This window comes from Cnephaeus nilssonii, assembly GCF_951640355.1.
Source record: "Cnephaeus nilssonii genome assembly, chromosome: 7".
Classification (NCBI taxonomy): Eukaryota; Metazoa; Chordata; class Mammalia; order Chiroptera; family Vespertilionidae; genus Cnephaeus; species Cnephaeus nilssonii.
In genome coordinates, this window is record NC_137078.1 from 100,545,159 (window position 1) to 100,558,625 (window position 13,467).

The 13,467-nt window shown below is 66.9% G+C and overlaps 1 protein-coding gene across 6 annotated transcripts in view; it reads right to left on the reverse strand.

The window, feature by feature from the left end:
* Window positions 1-160: 160 nt before the first annotated feature.
* ESPN (espin) overlaps window positions 161-13,467 on the reverse strand; it is a 29,266-nt gene continuing 15,959 nt past the window's right edge. The window contains exons 7-15 of one of the 6 annotated variants that reach the window (XM_079777286.1): window positions 13,198-13,466; window positions 10,654-10,812; window positions 10,368-10,563; window positions 9,242-9,268; window positions 7,991-8,136; window positions 7,633-7,896; window positions 2,469-2,548; window positions 2,376-2,387; window positions 161-1,075 (exon numbers count right to left, since the gene is read on the reverse strand). In XM_079777286.1, the coding sequence (XP_079633412.1) occupies window positions 928-1,075; window positions 2,376-2,387; window positions 2,469-2,548; window positions 7,633-7,896; window positions 7,991-8,136; window positions 9,242-9,268; window positions 10,368-10,563; window positions 10,654-10,812; window positions 13,198-13,466 (1,301 nt within the window). In that variant the 3' untranslated portion in view covers window positions 161-927. Of the gene's footprint in view, window positions 1,076-1,435; window positions 2,388-2,446; window positions 2,549-7,632; window positions 7,897-7,990; window positions 8,137-9,241; window positions 9,825-10,367; window positions 10,813-13,197; window position 13,467 lie in introns of those variants that run through there. The other 5 variants (XM_079777287.1, XM_079777283.1, XM_079777282.1 and 2 more) reach the window with 5 other exon arrangements.

A 13,467-nucleotide genomic window follows, 5' to 3' on the forward strand; every position in this document is an offset into this window, starting at 1 on the left:
GGGCGTCGGAAGGGCGGAAGTCGTGCCAGCCAGAGTCTGGGACGCACGGTGGGAACCAGAGGGGCCCTGGCGCCCAAGCCCGCTCCTCCCGCTCCGCTGCGGGGGTTGCCCCGTTACCCCGGAGGGGGAGGACGTCGGCGATGGGGAGCGAGAGTGAACGTGAGCGAGGCCGGGCGTCTGAGAGCTTTAATGGAATGGGGTGCGAGCCGGCGGGGGCGCGGGGCCGGGAGGCAGCAGGCAGAGGCGGGTGCAGGGCCCCTCGTCCTCCAGGCACCCCACCACTGCAGCGAAAGGGGCGAGGGCCTGGGGCCTGGCGGGGGCGGCGCGGGCTTCACAGGAGGCAGGCGGGGCCGGGAGCGGCAGCTCCGCCGGGACGGGCAGTTTTTATCGTTTCTGGTAAACAAATGACTGAGAGGAAGCCCTCGGCGGGGATGGGAAACGGCCCGGCGGGCCGGGCGCAGATCTAGGTCAGGGCGGCAGGAAAACCCCTTCCCTTCCCGAGCCCCGTCGGCCTCCGCCCAGGATGTGCCAGCGACGCGGGTTCCGGGGTGCGGGGGAGGGGGCTGCAGCCGGTCCGGGTCCCGCAGGAAAACGAAGTCCCCACCCACGGGGCTGGGAAGAGCTCTGCACACGTTGACATTCAACGAACATGCAAATATATGTAAATAGCCATGCAAATAAGCAGCATCTTTTGCGTCAACAACTTGGGCACTTTTTCTGGGCGACTGTGGCGGGCGGGCGCGCTCCTGCATCTTCCGGGGCTGGGGATGCGAGGGCGGGGGTCGGGGGAGGGGGTGCCGAGCCGGAGGGGGGGGGGAGGTGGCATGGCTCCCAGCGGGTCCATCCGGGCTGGGGAGGCTGGGGCAGGGGCCGCCTCCTCCGCGCCCACCCCGCCCCCAGCTCCCGAGGAGCGGGAGGAGGCAGCAGCTAGTACTTAGCGATGTCCCCCTTCTTCAGGATGATCTGTCGCTGCCAGGGCGCCAGCTTGGTCTCGTCGTAGCCCAGCGTCCGCAGCTTCTCCGACTGCTCCTTTTCCCGCTGCAGCTCCTCCTGCTTCTGCCGCTCCTCCTCTTTTCTAGACCAGGGGTCGGGACAGAACCGCGGCCAGGGTGAGAGGGGGCCGGCGCCTCCAGGGCTCAGGGGTGGCCAGGGCTGCGCCACTGAGGGCAGAGGGACTGCTGAGTGGGAGGGTGGGCAGCGGCTTCTAGGGGCAGAGGTGCTGGGGGACTGGAGACAGGGGTTGGGTTAGGAGGCAGGCAGGCAGAGGGGATTGCTGGGGACAGATTGGGATTATTGGGGCGCTCCTAGGAGCTGGGTGTGCTGGGTTATTGCTGGCTGGGGGGTTACTGGAACAGGTGCTGATCACAGTGTGGCTGAGGGTGAGGAGGGGTGGTTATGGGGGCGGGGGATGAGATTATTGGGGTGAGGACCTGAGTTACTGGGGCTTGAGGATGGACTCTGGGGAGCAGAGGGACCACATTTTTGGGAGACAGGGGCTGGGTAATTATGGACAAATTGTTAAAATGTGGGGCAATGGGGGAATATGGGGGACATCTGTGATACTTTCAACAATAAAGATAAATTTAGAAAAACAAAGCACTTTTTGTTTTCCAGGAAAAAAAACAAACACAAAAGTGTGGGGGTCTGCACTGCTGACAAGGTAGCCACTGAGCAAATGGGGCTGCTGAGGGTTCGAAATGTTAGGATTGAGGAGTGTTGCAGCCATAAATGCTCTTGGCATCACAAAGACTTAAACTTGAGAGTGTAGAGCTTGTCATTAATAATTTTATATTGATTATATATTGAAATACATAACTTCAATTAACGTTATAATCACTGAAGTATATAATTGAATTTTGATGTGTCGAGTTATATAAAATATACTGTAGCCCAGCTGGTGTGGCTTGGTGGTTGGGCATCCACCTGTGAGCCAGGAGGTCACGGTTTGATTCCCCGTCAGGGCACATGCCTGGGTTGCAGGCTAGACCCCCAGTGGGGGGCGTGCAGGAGGCAGCTGATCAATGATCCTCATCATTGATGTTTCTCTCTCTCTCCCTTCCTCTCTGAAATCAATAAAAATATATTTAAAATATATTTGTGAAAATTAAGTTCACCTGTATCTTTTTTTTTTTTTAACTGAGCAGAAAGGCTAGGTTAATAAGAGAGAGGGGCTGGGTAATTGGGGACATGGTCATTACAGCATAAGAGCTAGACTCTGGGGACCGGCTCTAGTTTATAGGGGGGGGGGGCGGTGGTGGCATTACTGGGAGCAGAGAGGCTGCGCTACAGGGCCGAGTGACAAGGGGATGAGCTCAGGATGGGACCAGATGAAGGGGCAAAGGAGGGGAGGCAGGTTGGGACCTGCCCTCACTCACCGCTTCTGCTCCCTGGAAGGAAAAGGAGACAGCATTAGTTGGTGCCACCACGTCAGGGACCCGATCCAGACTCCCTGCCCGATCCCAGCTCACCTCTCCTCTTCTAGCTTCTTCCGAAGAAGGTCCCGCCTCCAGGCAGGCATGTTGGCCAGCCGGGCCTCCTCCTCCTCCTCCTGAAACACACACAAAGCTTCAGGGTAGCACGGGCTGGGAGGTACGGGCAAGAGGGCGTGCATCCCCAACTGGGGGGACCTGCAGGCGTCAGGGGCAACAGGACACAAACGGAGCTCCAGGAAGAGACCCTCTGATACCTTTCTATGGGGCAAATGGATGGAGGAGCCTGGCCACACACCCCTTGCGAGAGGCAGAAGGTCCCTTTCCCCCTGTAACTCAGGCCTGTGTCCTAGAAGCGGCGCCAGAATGGTCAGAGCCGAGTGCAGGCGGTGAGAGCAGGGAATGAGATTCCCCATGCAGGCAGGTAGACCGATGGCCCCACGGCTGTGACCCACAACCTTCAGGCAGACCCATACCTGGGCCCCCGCAGACCCTGCCAGCGCCGAGAGGCTCAGGCTGGGCCCTGGTTCCACCGTGAAGGCCCTTCCCACATGGAGGAGACATGAACTCTGCAACCGAGAGTGCGGGGCATCCAACACAGGCAGCTCAGAGCGGAGAGTTTTATTACTCGCACGTTACAGAGAACACGTCACACGGAACACTGCACACCTGGCTCCCCCGACCTTAACCAAAGAGGTAGCTGCGAACCCCAGTGAAATCCAGAGAGGTGGAGAGCCACCCAGCCCCAAGGGGACCCACAGTCCCTCGCCCAGAGGGGCTGCTCCTTCCACCTGGCTCCACACAGAGCCAGGCAAGGCTGCAGGGCCAGAGGGGACTCCTGGTTTGCCCTGTGCCACGCTGGCCTATCCGGCCAACTCCCCACAGCCGGCCATGATGGGACCTCAGTGGCCAGGCGGCCTGGTCCTGCGCTTCCTGGGTTTTCCAAGGCCACGCTCCAGGGTTCTTGGATCGCTTCTGGCTTCGGAGCGCACCATCCAGGCATCCAGGCAGATATCCAGGCCCAGGCTAAGATGCTTGAGGGAAATTCTGAATTCTGCTGCTCAGATGTCAAAAAGCTCCGCCTCTTTCTCCTTCCAGAAGGAGAAGCTGCGGTCGATATAGCGGCAGATGTCCTCGTTGCTGAACTCGCCCATATCCGACAACAGCTCCAGGGGGTCTTCAGCCGGGGCTTCGGAACTAGGAGGGTCCAAGGACGGGGGAGGCTCGGCCGGCGGGGGCGGGGGCTGCGGCGCAGGGGGCGGGGGCTGCGGGGCTGGGGCCCGGGCCTCCGGCTGCCCCTCTGGCCAGTCTGTCTGAGCTGTAGCAGCTTCTTGGGCCTGCTCCCTCTCCTCCTCCTCCTCCCTCTCCTCCTCCTCCACCACCTCCTCTTCTTCTTTCTCCCCTTCCTGCTCCTTCTCGGCCTCTTCCTCCCAAGGCCGCTGAGCGTCCGGGCCGTCTCCAAAGAACTGTTGCCTGAGATCCTCAAAGCCGTCGCTCCAGCCCCGCCGGCCGGCCTCCACCTCCTCCAGCACCGCGCGGTGGAAGCGGCGGATGAGCTCCCACGGGTGGCTGCCCAGCCGGTCGAACATCTCGTAGCACAGCAGGTGGCGGAACTTGCGCTCCTCGCGGCTCAGGCCCATCTCCAGCAGCTGGAAGTAGCCGAGCATGAAGAGGTCCAGGGTGAGGCTGTCGTAGCGCGGGGGCGCGCCGCCGTCCAGGGGCGGCAGGAAGTGCTCCGGCCAATACAGGCCGTGCGCCAGGACGGGGCCGCGGGGCTGGCGCGGGGGCACCCGCCGCAGGAGGCTCCGCCAGCGGCCCAGCAGCTTCCCCACCACCTGCCGCTGCTTCAGCAGGCGCTGCAGCCGCTCGTCGGGGCCCTCGCCGGCCGGTGGCGGAGGGGCTTCGGCGACCTCGGGGGCGGGGCCGGCGCCCGCGGCCACCACGCGGGGGAGCAGCCTGCGAAGGCGCGCCTGGGCCTGGCGCCCGGGGCCGCCGAAGGTCCACTTGCGCCAGTGCTCCAGGAAGAGGTAGACGATGCGCTCCTTGCGCAGGTCGATGTAGTCCTGGACGCCGCCCAGCTCGGTGGGCAGCGGCGGCCTGCGCGCCAGCAGCTCGGGCTCGGGCTCGGGCAGCGCCGCCTGGCGGCCCGGCGCCTCGGGCGGGTCCTCGCAGCCCCGCGGCTCCCGGGCCGGCGGCAGGCTGTGGGCGGCGGCGGCGCTCGGCTCGCCGGGGCGGGCCGCCAGGTAGTCCTCCTCGAGAATGGGTTCTCGGCCCGGGGCGCCGGGGGACAGCGAGGGCTGGCGGCGCGGGCCGCGCGGGGGCGCGGAGCCCTGGGCGCGCAGCTCGTAGGCGGCGCGGAGGTGCCGCACGGAGACGCCGCACTCGAGGATCTCGCGCGCCACGGCCTCGCGGCACCAGCTGAGCGAGTGCGAGCGGCCCAGGCAGAGCGGGCCCGGCCGCCAGGGCGCGTCGGGCAGCGGCGCCAGCGGCTGGCCCGTGTCGGCGGCCAGCAGCTCGGCCAGGTGCGTGGGCCGGCCGCCGAGCGCGGCCAGCAGCGTGGCCATGCTCTTGAGCAGCGCGGAGATCTTGCTGCACCAGGCGGGCAGGCTGGCGGCGCGGCCGTGCATGCGGCGCGGGTCGACGGTGAAGCGCGGCGCCGACAGAGCGGCCGAGATGGGCAGCAGCTGCTCCAGCTCCAGCTCCAGCTGCTTCAGGCGCGCCTCCAGCTTGTGCGCCTTGTGCAGCACCTGCAGGTTCTCGATTTGCTGCTCGATGCGGAGGACGTCGGCCTCGGTCATGAGCTCGCCGAAGGGCCCGAGGATGCCGTTGTACTCGCGGGAGTACCTCCAGCCCTCGCGGGGGTAGCAGCACGAGCTGGCGGCTGTCAGCTAAGGCGGGGAAGACAAGAGAGGGGAGGGAGGCGGGTCTCCCTCTGGCCCAGCTCCCGCGGCGGCCGCCGGGGGGCGCCCTTTGCATGTCCCAGGTGGTGTAATGGCTCCGCGGGGCTGAGTTTGCAGGGACGAGCCGCGCCTGGCGGGCGGGCGGGCGATTACGTTGGGTGAGGCTTCAGCCCAGGCCGCCGCTCCGGGCGCTGGGCAGTGTCCACTGTGGTCGCTGGCGGGGACACAGCCGGTCGCTGGGCGCTGCTGCAGGGGCGGGGCGGGCAGACGGCTCCGTGCCTGGCTCGGTTGCTCATTACACCACCGAAGAACATGCAAAAGGCACTGCAGCTGCGACGCAAGGCGGCCCTCCCACCTCATCCAAGCTCCGCGATTTTGAGGCCAGATCCCAAAGAGGCCTCTCCTCACCCCACACGGATGACCCCTTCTCATCCTGTGGCCCAAGCCCTCTCAGTCCACGCTGTCAGTGTTTTAGTCCCAACGACAGGCTCTTAAAGGAGGCTGGCCCTAGCTGGTGTGGCTCAGTGGATAGAGCGTCAGCCTGCAGACTGAAAGGTCCTGGTTGGATAACAGGGCACATGCCTGGGTTGCGGGCTCAATCCCCAGTAGGGGGCGTGCAGGAGGCAGCCCATCAATGATTCTCATCATTGACGTTTCTATATCTTTCTCCCTCTCCCTTCTTCTCTGAAATTAATTATATATATACTAGTGGGCCGGTGCACGAAATTTGTGCACGGGGGGGGCGGGGGTGGTGTCCCTCAGCCCAGCCTGCACCCTCTCCAGTCTGGGACCCCTTGGACATCCCTCTCGCAATCTGGAATGGCTGGCTCCTAACCGCTCATCTGCCTGCCTGCCTGATTGCCCCTAACCACTCTGCCTGCCAGCCTGCTCACCCCCAACTGTCACCCCCACCAGCCTGCTCACCCCCAACTGCCCCCCCCTGGCCTGATTGCCCCCACCAGCCTGATCACCCACAACTGCTGTCCCATCCTGGCCTGATCACCCACAACTGCCCTCCCCTCTTGGTCCCTAACCGCCTCTACCTCGGCCCCGCCACCATGGCTTTGTCCAGAAGAACGTCCGGAAGATCTCCTGGAAGGTCTCCCAGTCTAATTAGCATATTACCCTTTTATTAGTATAGATAATTTTTTTTTAAAAGAGGCTGAAGCTGTGGCTTCCACTCCTATTCCCCCCCCCCTCTCATCCCGTTAATAATAATACAGTTGATAGAGCCGGGCTTGCCAGGCTGTGCTTACATTTTTCCCTCGCCTTTCTTCACCTCTAGGCTGCAACTCTAGTGCCAGGCTTTTCCAGCCTGGAGGGTGGAGGGTGGAGGGTGGAGGGCGGCCCTCACCTCTTCACAGCCCTCCCGGTTCATCCTGACCCACCACAGTCCCCACAGACAAACCCAGTGATGTCACTTCCCAGCCTTACCCTCCCAGACTACACACAGCTGCAGGAGAAAGTCCGTTTTCTTCAAGAACCCGCCCCCCCCCCCCCCCCCCCGCCCGCAGCTCTACCCCTTTCCTCCCATAGCACAGTCCCCGAGCCACGCCCACGGACTCCCAGCCCTCCCCTCCCGCCTGCTTGCTCTTTGCCCCACGCTTCCCGTCCAGCACTTTCTCATCTCCAAGTCTACCTTAGACCTCCCTGTCTCCTTCCGTACCGCCACCCCCAGCCCAAACAGGACGGGGGGCTTACGGCTGCCCCCGCCCTCTGCATGCTCCACCACAGCGATGCCCATATTGAGACAGCCAGTTATTTGGGGGCACTTATCACTCCACTAAGGTGCCGTGTTTGCTTGCTGGTTGACCCCTCTGCCCCACTCTTGCAGCCCCCTCAGGAGCAGACCTTGATCTAGTCCACGAATCCCAAGGGACTACAGTATGTGTGGCCATACAGATGACGCCCAGGGAACATGTTCAATGGGTCGGTGGCAAACCATCCTGCCAGCCAGTGGTGATCAACCCATCTGACAGATGAGGAAACTGAGGCTGGATGAGGCTGGCAGGTGGAAATGCAGGGAAGGAGCCAGGGCCAGTCTATGACCAAGAGCCTCTTGGCTACTCAGAGTGTGGTCCCTGGACAGCATGGCCCGCCTCCCCGTGAGGCTGTTGCCGAATTTCAGCCCCACCAGAGCTCCTGAACCGAGGAGCATGTTTACAAGGTCCCGGGCTGCCTTCCCCCAAAGGTCATGGGCGCTGCCTGAGGCGGCAGGGCCCTGCAGGCTGGGGTGCTGGGGGGAGGGGCGGTGGGCCCAGGTGCAGACCCCGGGGCCCTGTGGGAAGCCCCACCCAGCCCACCTTCCGCCTCTGCTCCTCCTCCTCTTGCATCTTCAGTTGCATCTTGCGGACCATCACCTGGCGCTTCCACTCGGGGATGGGCCGGCCCTGCTCGTCGTGCGTGGGGATGAGCGCTTCCACGTCGAGCTGCACCCCTGGCGCGGGGGTGGCGGGCGGCGCCGGCGCCAAGCTGCCATTGAGCAGCGGCTGGGGCCCTGCGGCTGGCGGGGTGGGGCTCCGGGGCCGGGACGGTGCTGGTGACACTGGCGGCAGCTGCGCGTCAGGCTGTGGGGAGAAGTGGCGGGGCTGAGCACGGGCAGGGGCGTGGGGAGCCGGGGGCGGGGAGCCAGCGCTGGGCCCCTGCGGACCTCCTACCGACCTGGGAAGCCGGCTGCCCGCTGCCGGAGAACACGGTGGTCAGCCCCTTGCTCTGCGGCGTGGGCTTCAGACTCTTGCCAGCCTTGATCTCAGCCAGCAGCTCGGCGTTGTCACCGGTCGGGGTCATCATGTTGAAAGACTTGGTGCCTGGGGGAGGCAGGAGAGGAGGCGCTGGCAAGGGGTGAGGTGGGGGGCCGGTGGGGACCTGCCCTTCTGCTGTCCCCTCCCCAAGTCAGGAGGCGATCGGAGCCTTCCCTTGGGCCCAGAGGGCAGCATTCCAGATGCCAAGTCTGGCGGGTGGCTCGGCTCTTGGGGACCCCAGAGCCAGGTCCTTCGCTGGAAGTCGTGCACCCCCACCATGCTCCCAGCTCTACTCACGCCGGGGCGTGGGGCCCCCACCTGGAGGCCCCTGGGAGTCCATGATGGCTCGTGGGCTGGCTCTGGGGACTCCAGTGACCGTCTCCACCCCGCGCATTGACTGCTTAGCTCCAAAACACGACCTGGGACCAGCCCCCCGACCTTTGTCCCCCGTTCCCTGGCTCCACTGGCCAGGGCGGAGTCTGCCTCCGGCCCTCTCGCATCAGCAAAGCCCAGTGACCCTTGGACTGAGTCGCCTGAGCCTCTCTGGCCATTCGGACTGGGAACCCTGATGCCACCACCCAGCCAGCCCCGCCCCCAAACCCACAGACAGACGTGCAGACACACTGGTTGCAAGCCCGGAGCACAAGTATGGCAAGCGCTTCGGCTCTCTCAGCTCTGGGGCCCCGGGACAGCGCGCCCTTCCTGAGGACATGGAGGTGCCCGCCCGCCCGGAAGGGGGCCAGGCGGGGGCATGCAAATGCCCGGCGGGAGTTTGCATGTTTCACGGCCAGCAGAGGTGACTGGGGTTTGGGGAGGGCTGACTTCAGAGCCCAAGGATGGGGTCCGGGCTGGGTGGGGGGAACAGGCCAGCAGCTCCTGGCTTCCCTCGGCTGTGGGCCCCAGAGCACAGTGTCGGGAGGAGGAAAAAGGGGCAGGGATGGGGCCAGCCCCATCAGCCAGGCCGAGAATGTGTACATGTGGGTGTGGGGGGTGGGGGTGGGGGGAGGTGGAGGGCAGAGGCCCCCCACTGTGGCACCGAGGACCCTCGCCGGCCGCAGGCCCCGGCTCTGCCCGTGCCTCAGGTCCCTCGTCCCTTGGGCCTCGCTTTCCCTGAGCGTTTGCTTTGCCCCCCACCCCGCGCCTCAGCCGGAGCGTGAACGCAGCTACTCACTCTTCCTGTGCCTCAGGACTCTCACTTCTAGAGACCGAGAGGAGAGAAGTGACAGCGGAGTTAGAGGAGGGAGGGGCTGGGTGAGGCTGGGAGAGCAGGGACAGCGAGAGAGGGGTGGGCGGGCAGGAGCGGGGAAGGGAGATGTGCAGAGGAGGGGTGAGGGGAGGAGAACTTGCAAGCCCGTCGGACCCTGGCTCGGGCTGCCCTGGGGTCCACAAGGGGGGTCTGCTCAGTTGCCAGCTTTGCTGCTGCCCCGAGGGCTGGACGGGGCTGCCACCGCCCTGGTCCCCTAGCAAGGGCCTCCGTCTTGGCACTGGGCGGGAGTAGGGTCTCTCCTCTCTTCCTAGCCGCAGGCCTGCTCCAGGCTGCAGATGGGGGAACTGACCTTGAGCTGGGGTCTGCAGGGGCTGGGGCTCCCTAGGAACCCCGGGCAATACAAGGGGACCCACCTGTGCCCTTGCATCCTAGTCAGGGAGAGGAAGCTTTGGACGGTGCCTAATGGTCCCTGCCCCAGTGGCTGGGCTGGGACCGCCTCCAGGACAGCAGAGAAACTCAGGAATACTGGCCACCCGCCGGTCTGGCTCTTACAAAAGGAGGCCAGGCAGTCACCAGCAGGGACAGGCATGCTGGGTCATGGCCTTGTCCCCGTCGCCAGGCCTCCTGGCTGGGGCCCCGGGGAGGTCTGGCTGGGAAGAGTCTGTGATGCCCTGGGAAGGGCTCAGGGCTGTAGCTAGCTTGGGGGACCCGGAGAACGGGTCTAGGAGAGACTCAGGACAGAGGGAGGCGGGGAGGAGGGGGGCCGCAGCCCTGCCTCCTTGAAGTCGGTTCTGCTTCTCAGAGCTCCCTTCTAGCTCCCGCTCAGCGGAGGCAGCCGCCACCAGACCCGGCGGCCTCCCCACTGGATGGGAGGCAGGCCCAGAGAGGGACGGAGACTTGCCCCGGGTCACACAGCCAGGCCTGCCACGGCAGAGCCTCCCCCTGGGGGAGGGGCTGCAGGAAGAACAGGAGGAAAAGAAGGGGCGCTGGGGCAGTCCCAGCAGGGAGGGGGCGTTGTCTAGGTCTTCCCCCCCCCCGCCCCGTCTTCCGGGCTAGCGGGCCGCCCACCTCTCCACCTGCCCCTACTCACTGCCGGTGGAAGAGGAGGAGCGGCGCTGCCCGCAGCCGGGGCCGGCGCCCTCGAAGGGCAGGGGCGGAGCGGGCGGCGGCGAGCTCAGGCCCTCGGGCAGCGGCGGCGGCGGCGGGGGCGGCGGCGGCAGCTCCCTGGACGGCTTGGGCTCCGCCGCGCAGCCGTTGTGCACGTGACTCCCGGGGAGCAGCGCCGCCTGCGGGGGAGCGGAGGGGCCAGCGAGTGAGGAGCGGGGCGCCCGGCCGGGTCCGAGGCGGCCGGCGGGTGCGGGCTGGCGGGCACGCACCTCCTCGCTGTGCGCCATGCCCGGGCGTGCGGCCGGCTCGCGGGGGCAGCGGCCCAGCTGGCGGTAGTAGTCCCCCGTGCTGGGCTGCTTGCTGAAGGCGCGGGGCTTGCGGCCGGAGTCCTGCCTCCGCAGCCCGTTGTGGCCGGCGCGGGAGCCCAGCTGCGGAGAGACGGGCGTGGGCTCCAGGCCGGGTCCCCGTGCTCCCCCCCTTCTCCTCCCCGGGGGGCACGGCCCGCGGCTGTCGAGGTGCAGCCGGCCGCCTTCCTGGGCCCTCCTGTTCTCAGGGCGGGGGTGGGGCGAGGGTCCCGGGCCGGTGGAAGGGCAGGCTCGGTGGGCCCTGCGGGGAGGTGGTGTTCTGGGCACCGGCCAAGGGGCGCAGAGGACCCACTGAGGCTAGAAGGGGCGGGCCCAGGGGCGGGGTGGCCCAGCCCAGACGCCAGGGGGAGCCGGAGCAGGGCCGCTCCCCGCTGAGCCGGCGCGGAAGCCTCAGCCGCACCCCAGTCCCCGCGCCCTCACCCGCCCGCCCAGCCCCAAGTCTCCGCCGAACCCTCTCGCGGGGATCCGCCCCGAGGGAGCCCTCTCTGGAACCCGAGTCCTAGGAGGCTGTTCCTTGCCCAGGGCCCCGGCTGCCCAGCCCGAGGCCGGGGCTGCGCCTACCTCTGCCGGTGCCGGCGGCCCCCGCTGTGCACCTGGCGGCGGGGGCGGAAGGACCCGACACCTGCGCTACCTGATCCTCCCTCTCGGGTTACCGCCCAGCCCGCGCCCCAAGCTCTGTCGTCCTGACATCACCCAGGCCCGCCAATCCTCGGGGTGGGGGATGCAACGGGGGCGCCCACGGCTCGCCACACCTGGCCGGCTCCGCACACCTGGCCGCCGCACCCCGCCCGCCCGCCCGCCCGCCGCGGGCCAGATGTGACGCCGCCCCTGCGCCTCCCTCCTCCGCTAGGTGCTGCCGAGCGCCCGGCCTCCATCCCTCCGCTCCATCCTCCATCCCTCCATCCGCCCCTCCATCCTCCGAAACAATACCCAGGCCGCCCTGCGGACAGTGAGCCCCTCCCCCAGTTAGCCCCCTGGGTTCGGGGTCACGCCCCCGCCCTCCCAGGCCGCATCTGGAAACCATCGCCATCCGCGTAAGCGACACCGACACCCTCGCCCCAGCCTCGGGTTTCAGGGGCCGCGAGGCGGCTCGGGTGACAGCTAGCGCCCGCCCCGTCGCAGCTGCCCCCCACTAAGCCCCGCTCTGGAAGGACGAGAGGCAGTGGGGCCGAAGGCCGAGTCCGCGGGCGGGGGCTGTCCCCCTCCCCCTCCCAGCCCCTGTCCCCGCGGTGGCCTGGACCCTCCGCCCCGCCTGACCCGGCTCACGTTGCAGGAAACGGGACACCGCAGGATTTGTTTCCCGGGCGGCCCGCCCCTCGCGCCCCCCGCAGCCCTAGGCGCAGAGCCGCGACCCTGCTCCGCGGCGGCGGTCAGGCAGCCAGGCCGGGCCGGGGGCCGCGGGCACAAAGGGCCCTTTGTGGAGCTGCCTGGAGCCTGCGGCCTGGCACGCACACGCCGGGAGGGGGAACGGACCGGAGGTCTGGGCGCTCTGGCTCGGGGAGGGGGCAGAGGCCAGCCACCTGTCCTGTGGCTGTGGGCAGGGCCCGCAAGCCGGTCCGGATAGTCCTGGGCCCGCACCCCCTGGGGATGAAAGGGGAACCCGACCCGGAGCTTGGTCTGAGGTGGCACGAGAGGGGCGGTGCAGTCACTGTGCAGGCGTGCCTCCCCCCCGCCCCCCAGTGGCCTGTGACCGGGTCACCTGTGCGAACTGGTTACTTAGCTTCGCCCTGGAGTGGCCTGCCTGGGGCTTGAGAGAGAACTACCTGCAAGGTCAGGACCCTCCGGGGCCTCCGCCCCACACGCCACCACCTGAGGGCTCAGGCCGCCCCTGCCCTCCTCCCAGAGCAGCTGTGCTCCGTCCCCTGGGCCTGTAGGCAGGGCCCCTCTGGGCCTCCCTGCCCAGCCCTCTGACCCCCAGCCCAGCCCTCTGACCCCCAGCCCCACTCCGGAGCCTCAGCCAGGACCCCAGAGGCCCTGCCATCCCCAGCACCTGGCACTCAACACGCCCACACGGGACTCCTCCCTTCTCCCCAGGACTCATCTCAGGCCTGGCCCCGCCACCTCACTCACCTCACCTCACTGCCCGGTCTCAAGCCCCAAACCGGGGGTCAGCCCCGCCTGAGTGCCACTCCGTGACTACCCTGCCATTCTGTGCGAGAGGTGGCGGGGACCCAGCCCCGGGAGGCCCCACTGTCTGGGTGTATGTCCTAGTCCCTTCTCTGCCCCCCAGCTCTGCAGAGGGCAGCGGCTTGGTCTTACCCATCCCTCTGTCCCCAGTACCCAGCCCTGAGCCCCCACGGGGCTGCCAGGAATATGGACTCTTGAACAGGCCACTGGCCCAGGGAGCCCTGTCGGGTGCCCAGGAGCCGGGCACTCCTTGGCCTCCACGACCCCCATCAGCCCGGGCGCCGGGAGGCAGGCGGTGGGCGGTGGGCGAAGGCTCGCTACCTCCTTTCGGAAGCCCGTGGTCTCCACGTGGCGGAGCTTGCTCTTGGTCTGCATGTAGATGTCAGCGGCCTGCAGCCCTGCGGGGGGCTTGGGGGCTGGGTAGCCGGGAGGGGGAGGGGGCAGCTGGGCGCCCGGGGGTGGGGGTGGTGGCGGGAAGCTGGGTGGCGGTGGTGCTGTGGTCTTCTCCATCTTGCCCTGGGCCAGGGTCAGCTCCGGGCTCAGCATGTCCATGTAGCTCTGTATCTCTGCAGCTCTGGCTCTGGGAAGCCC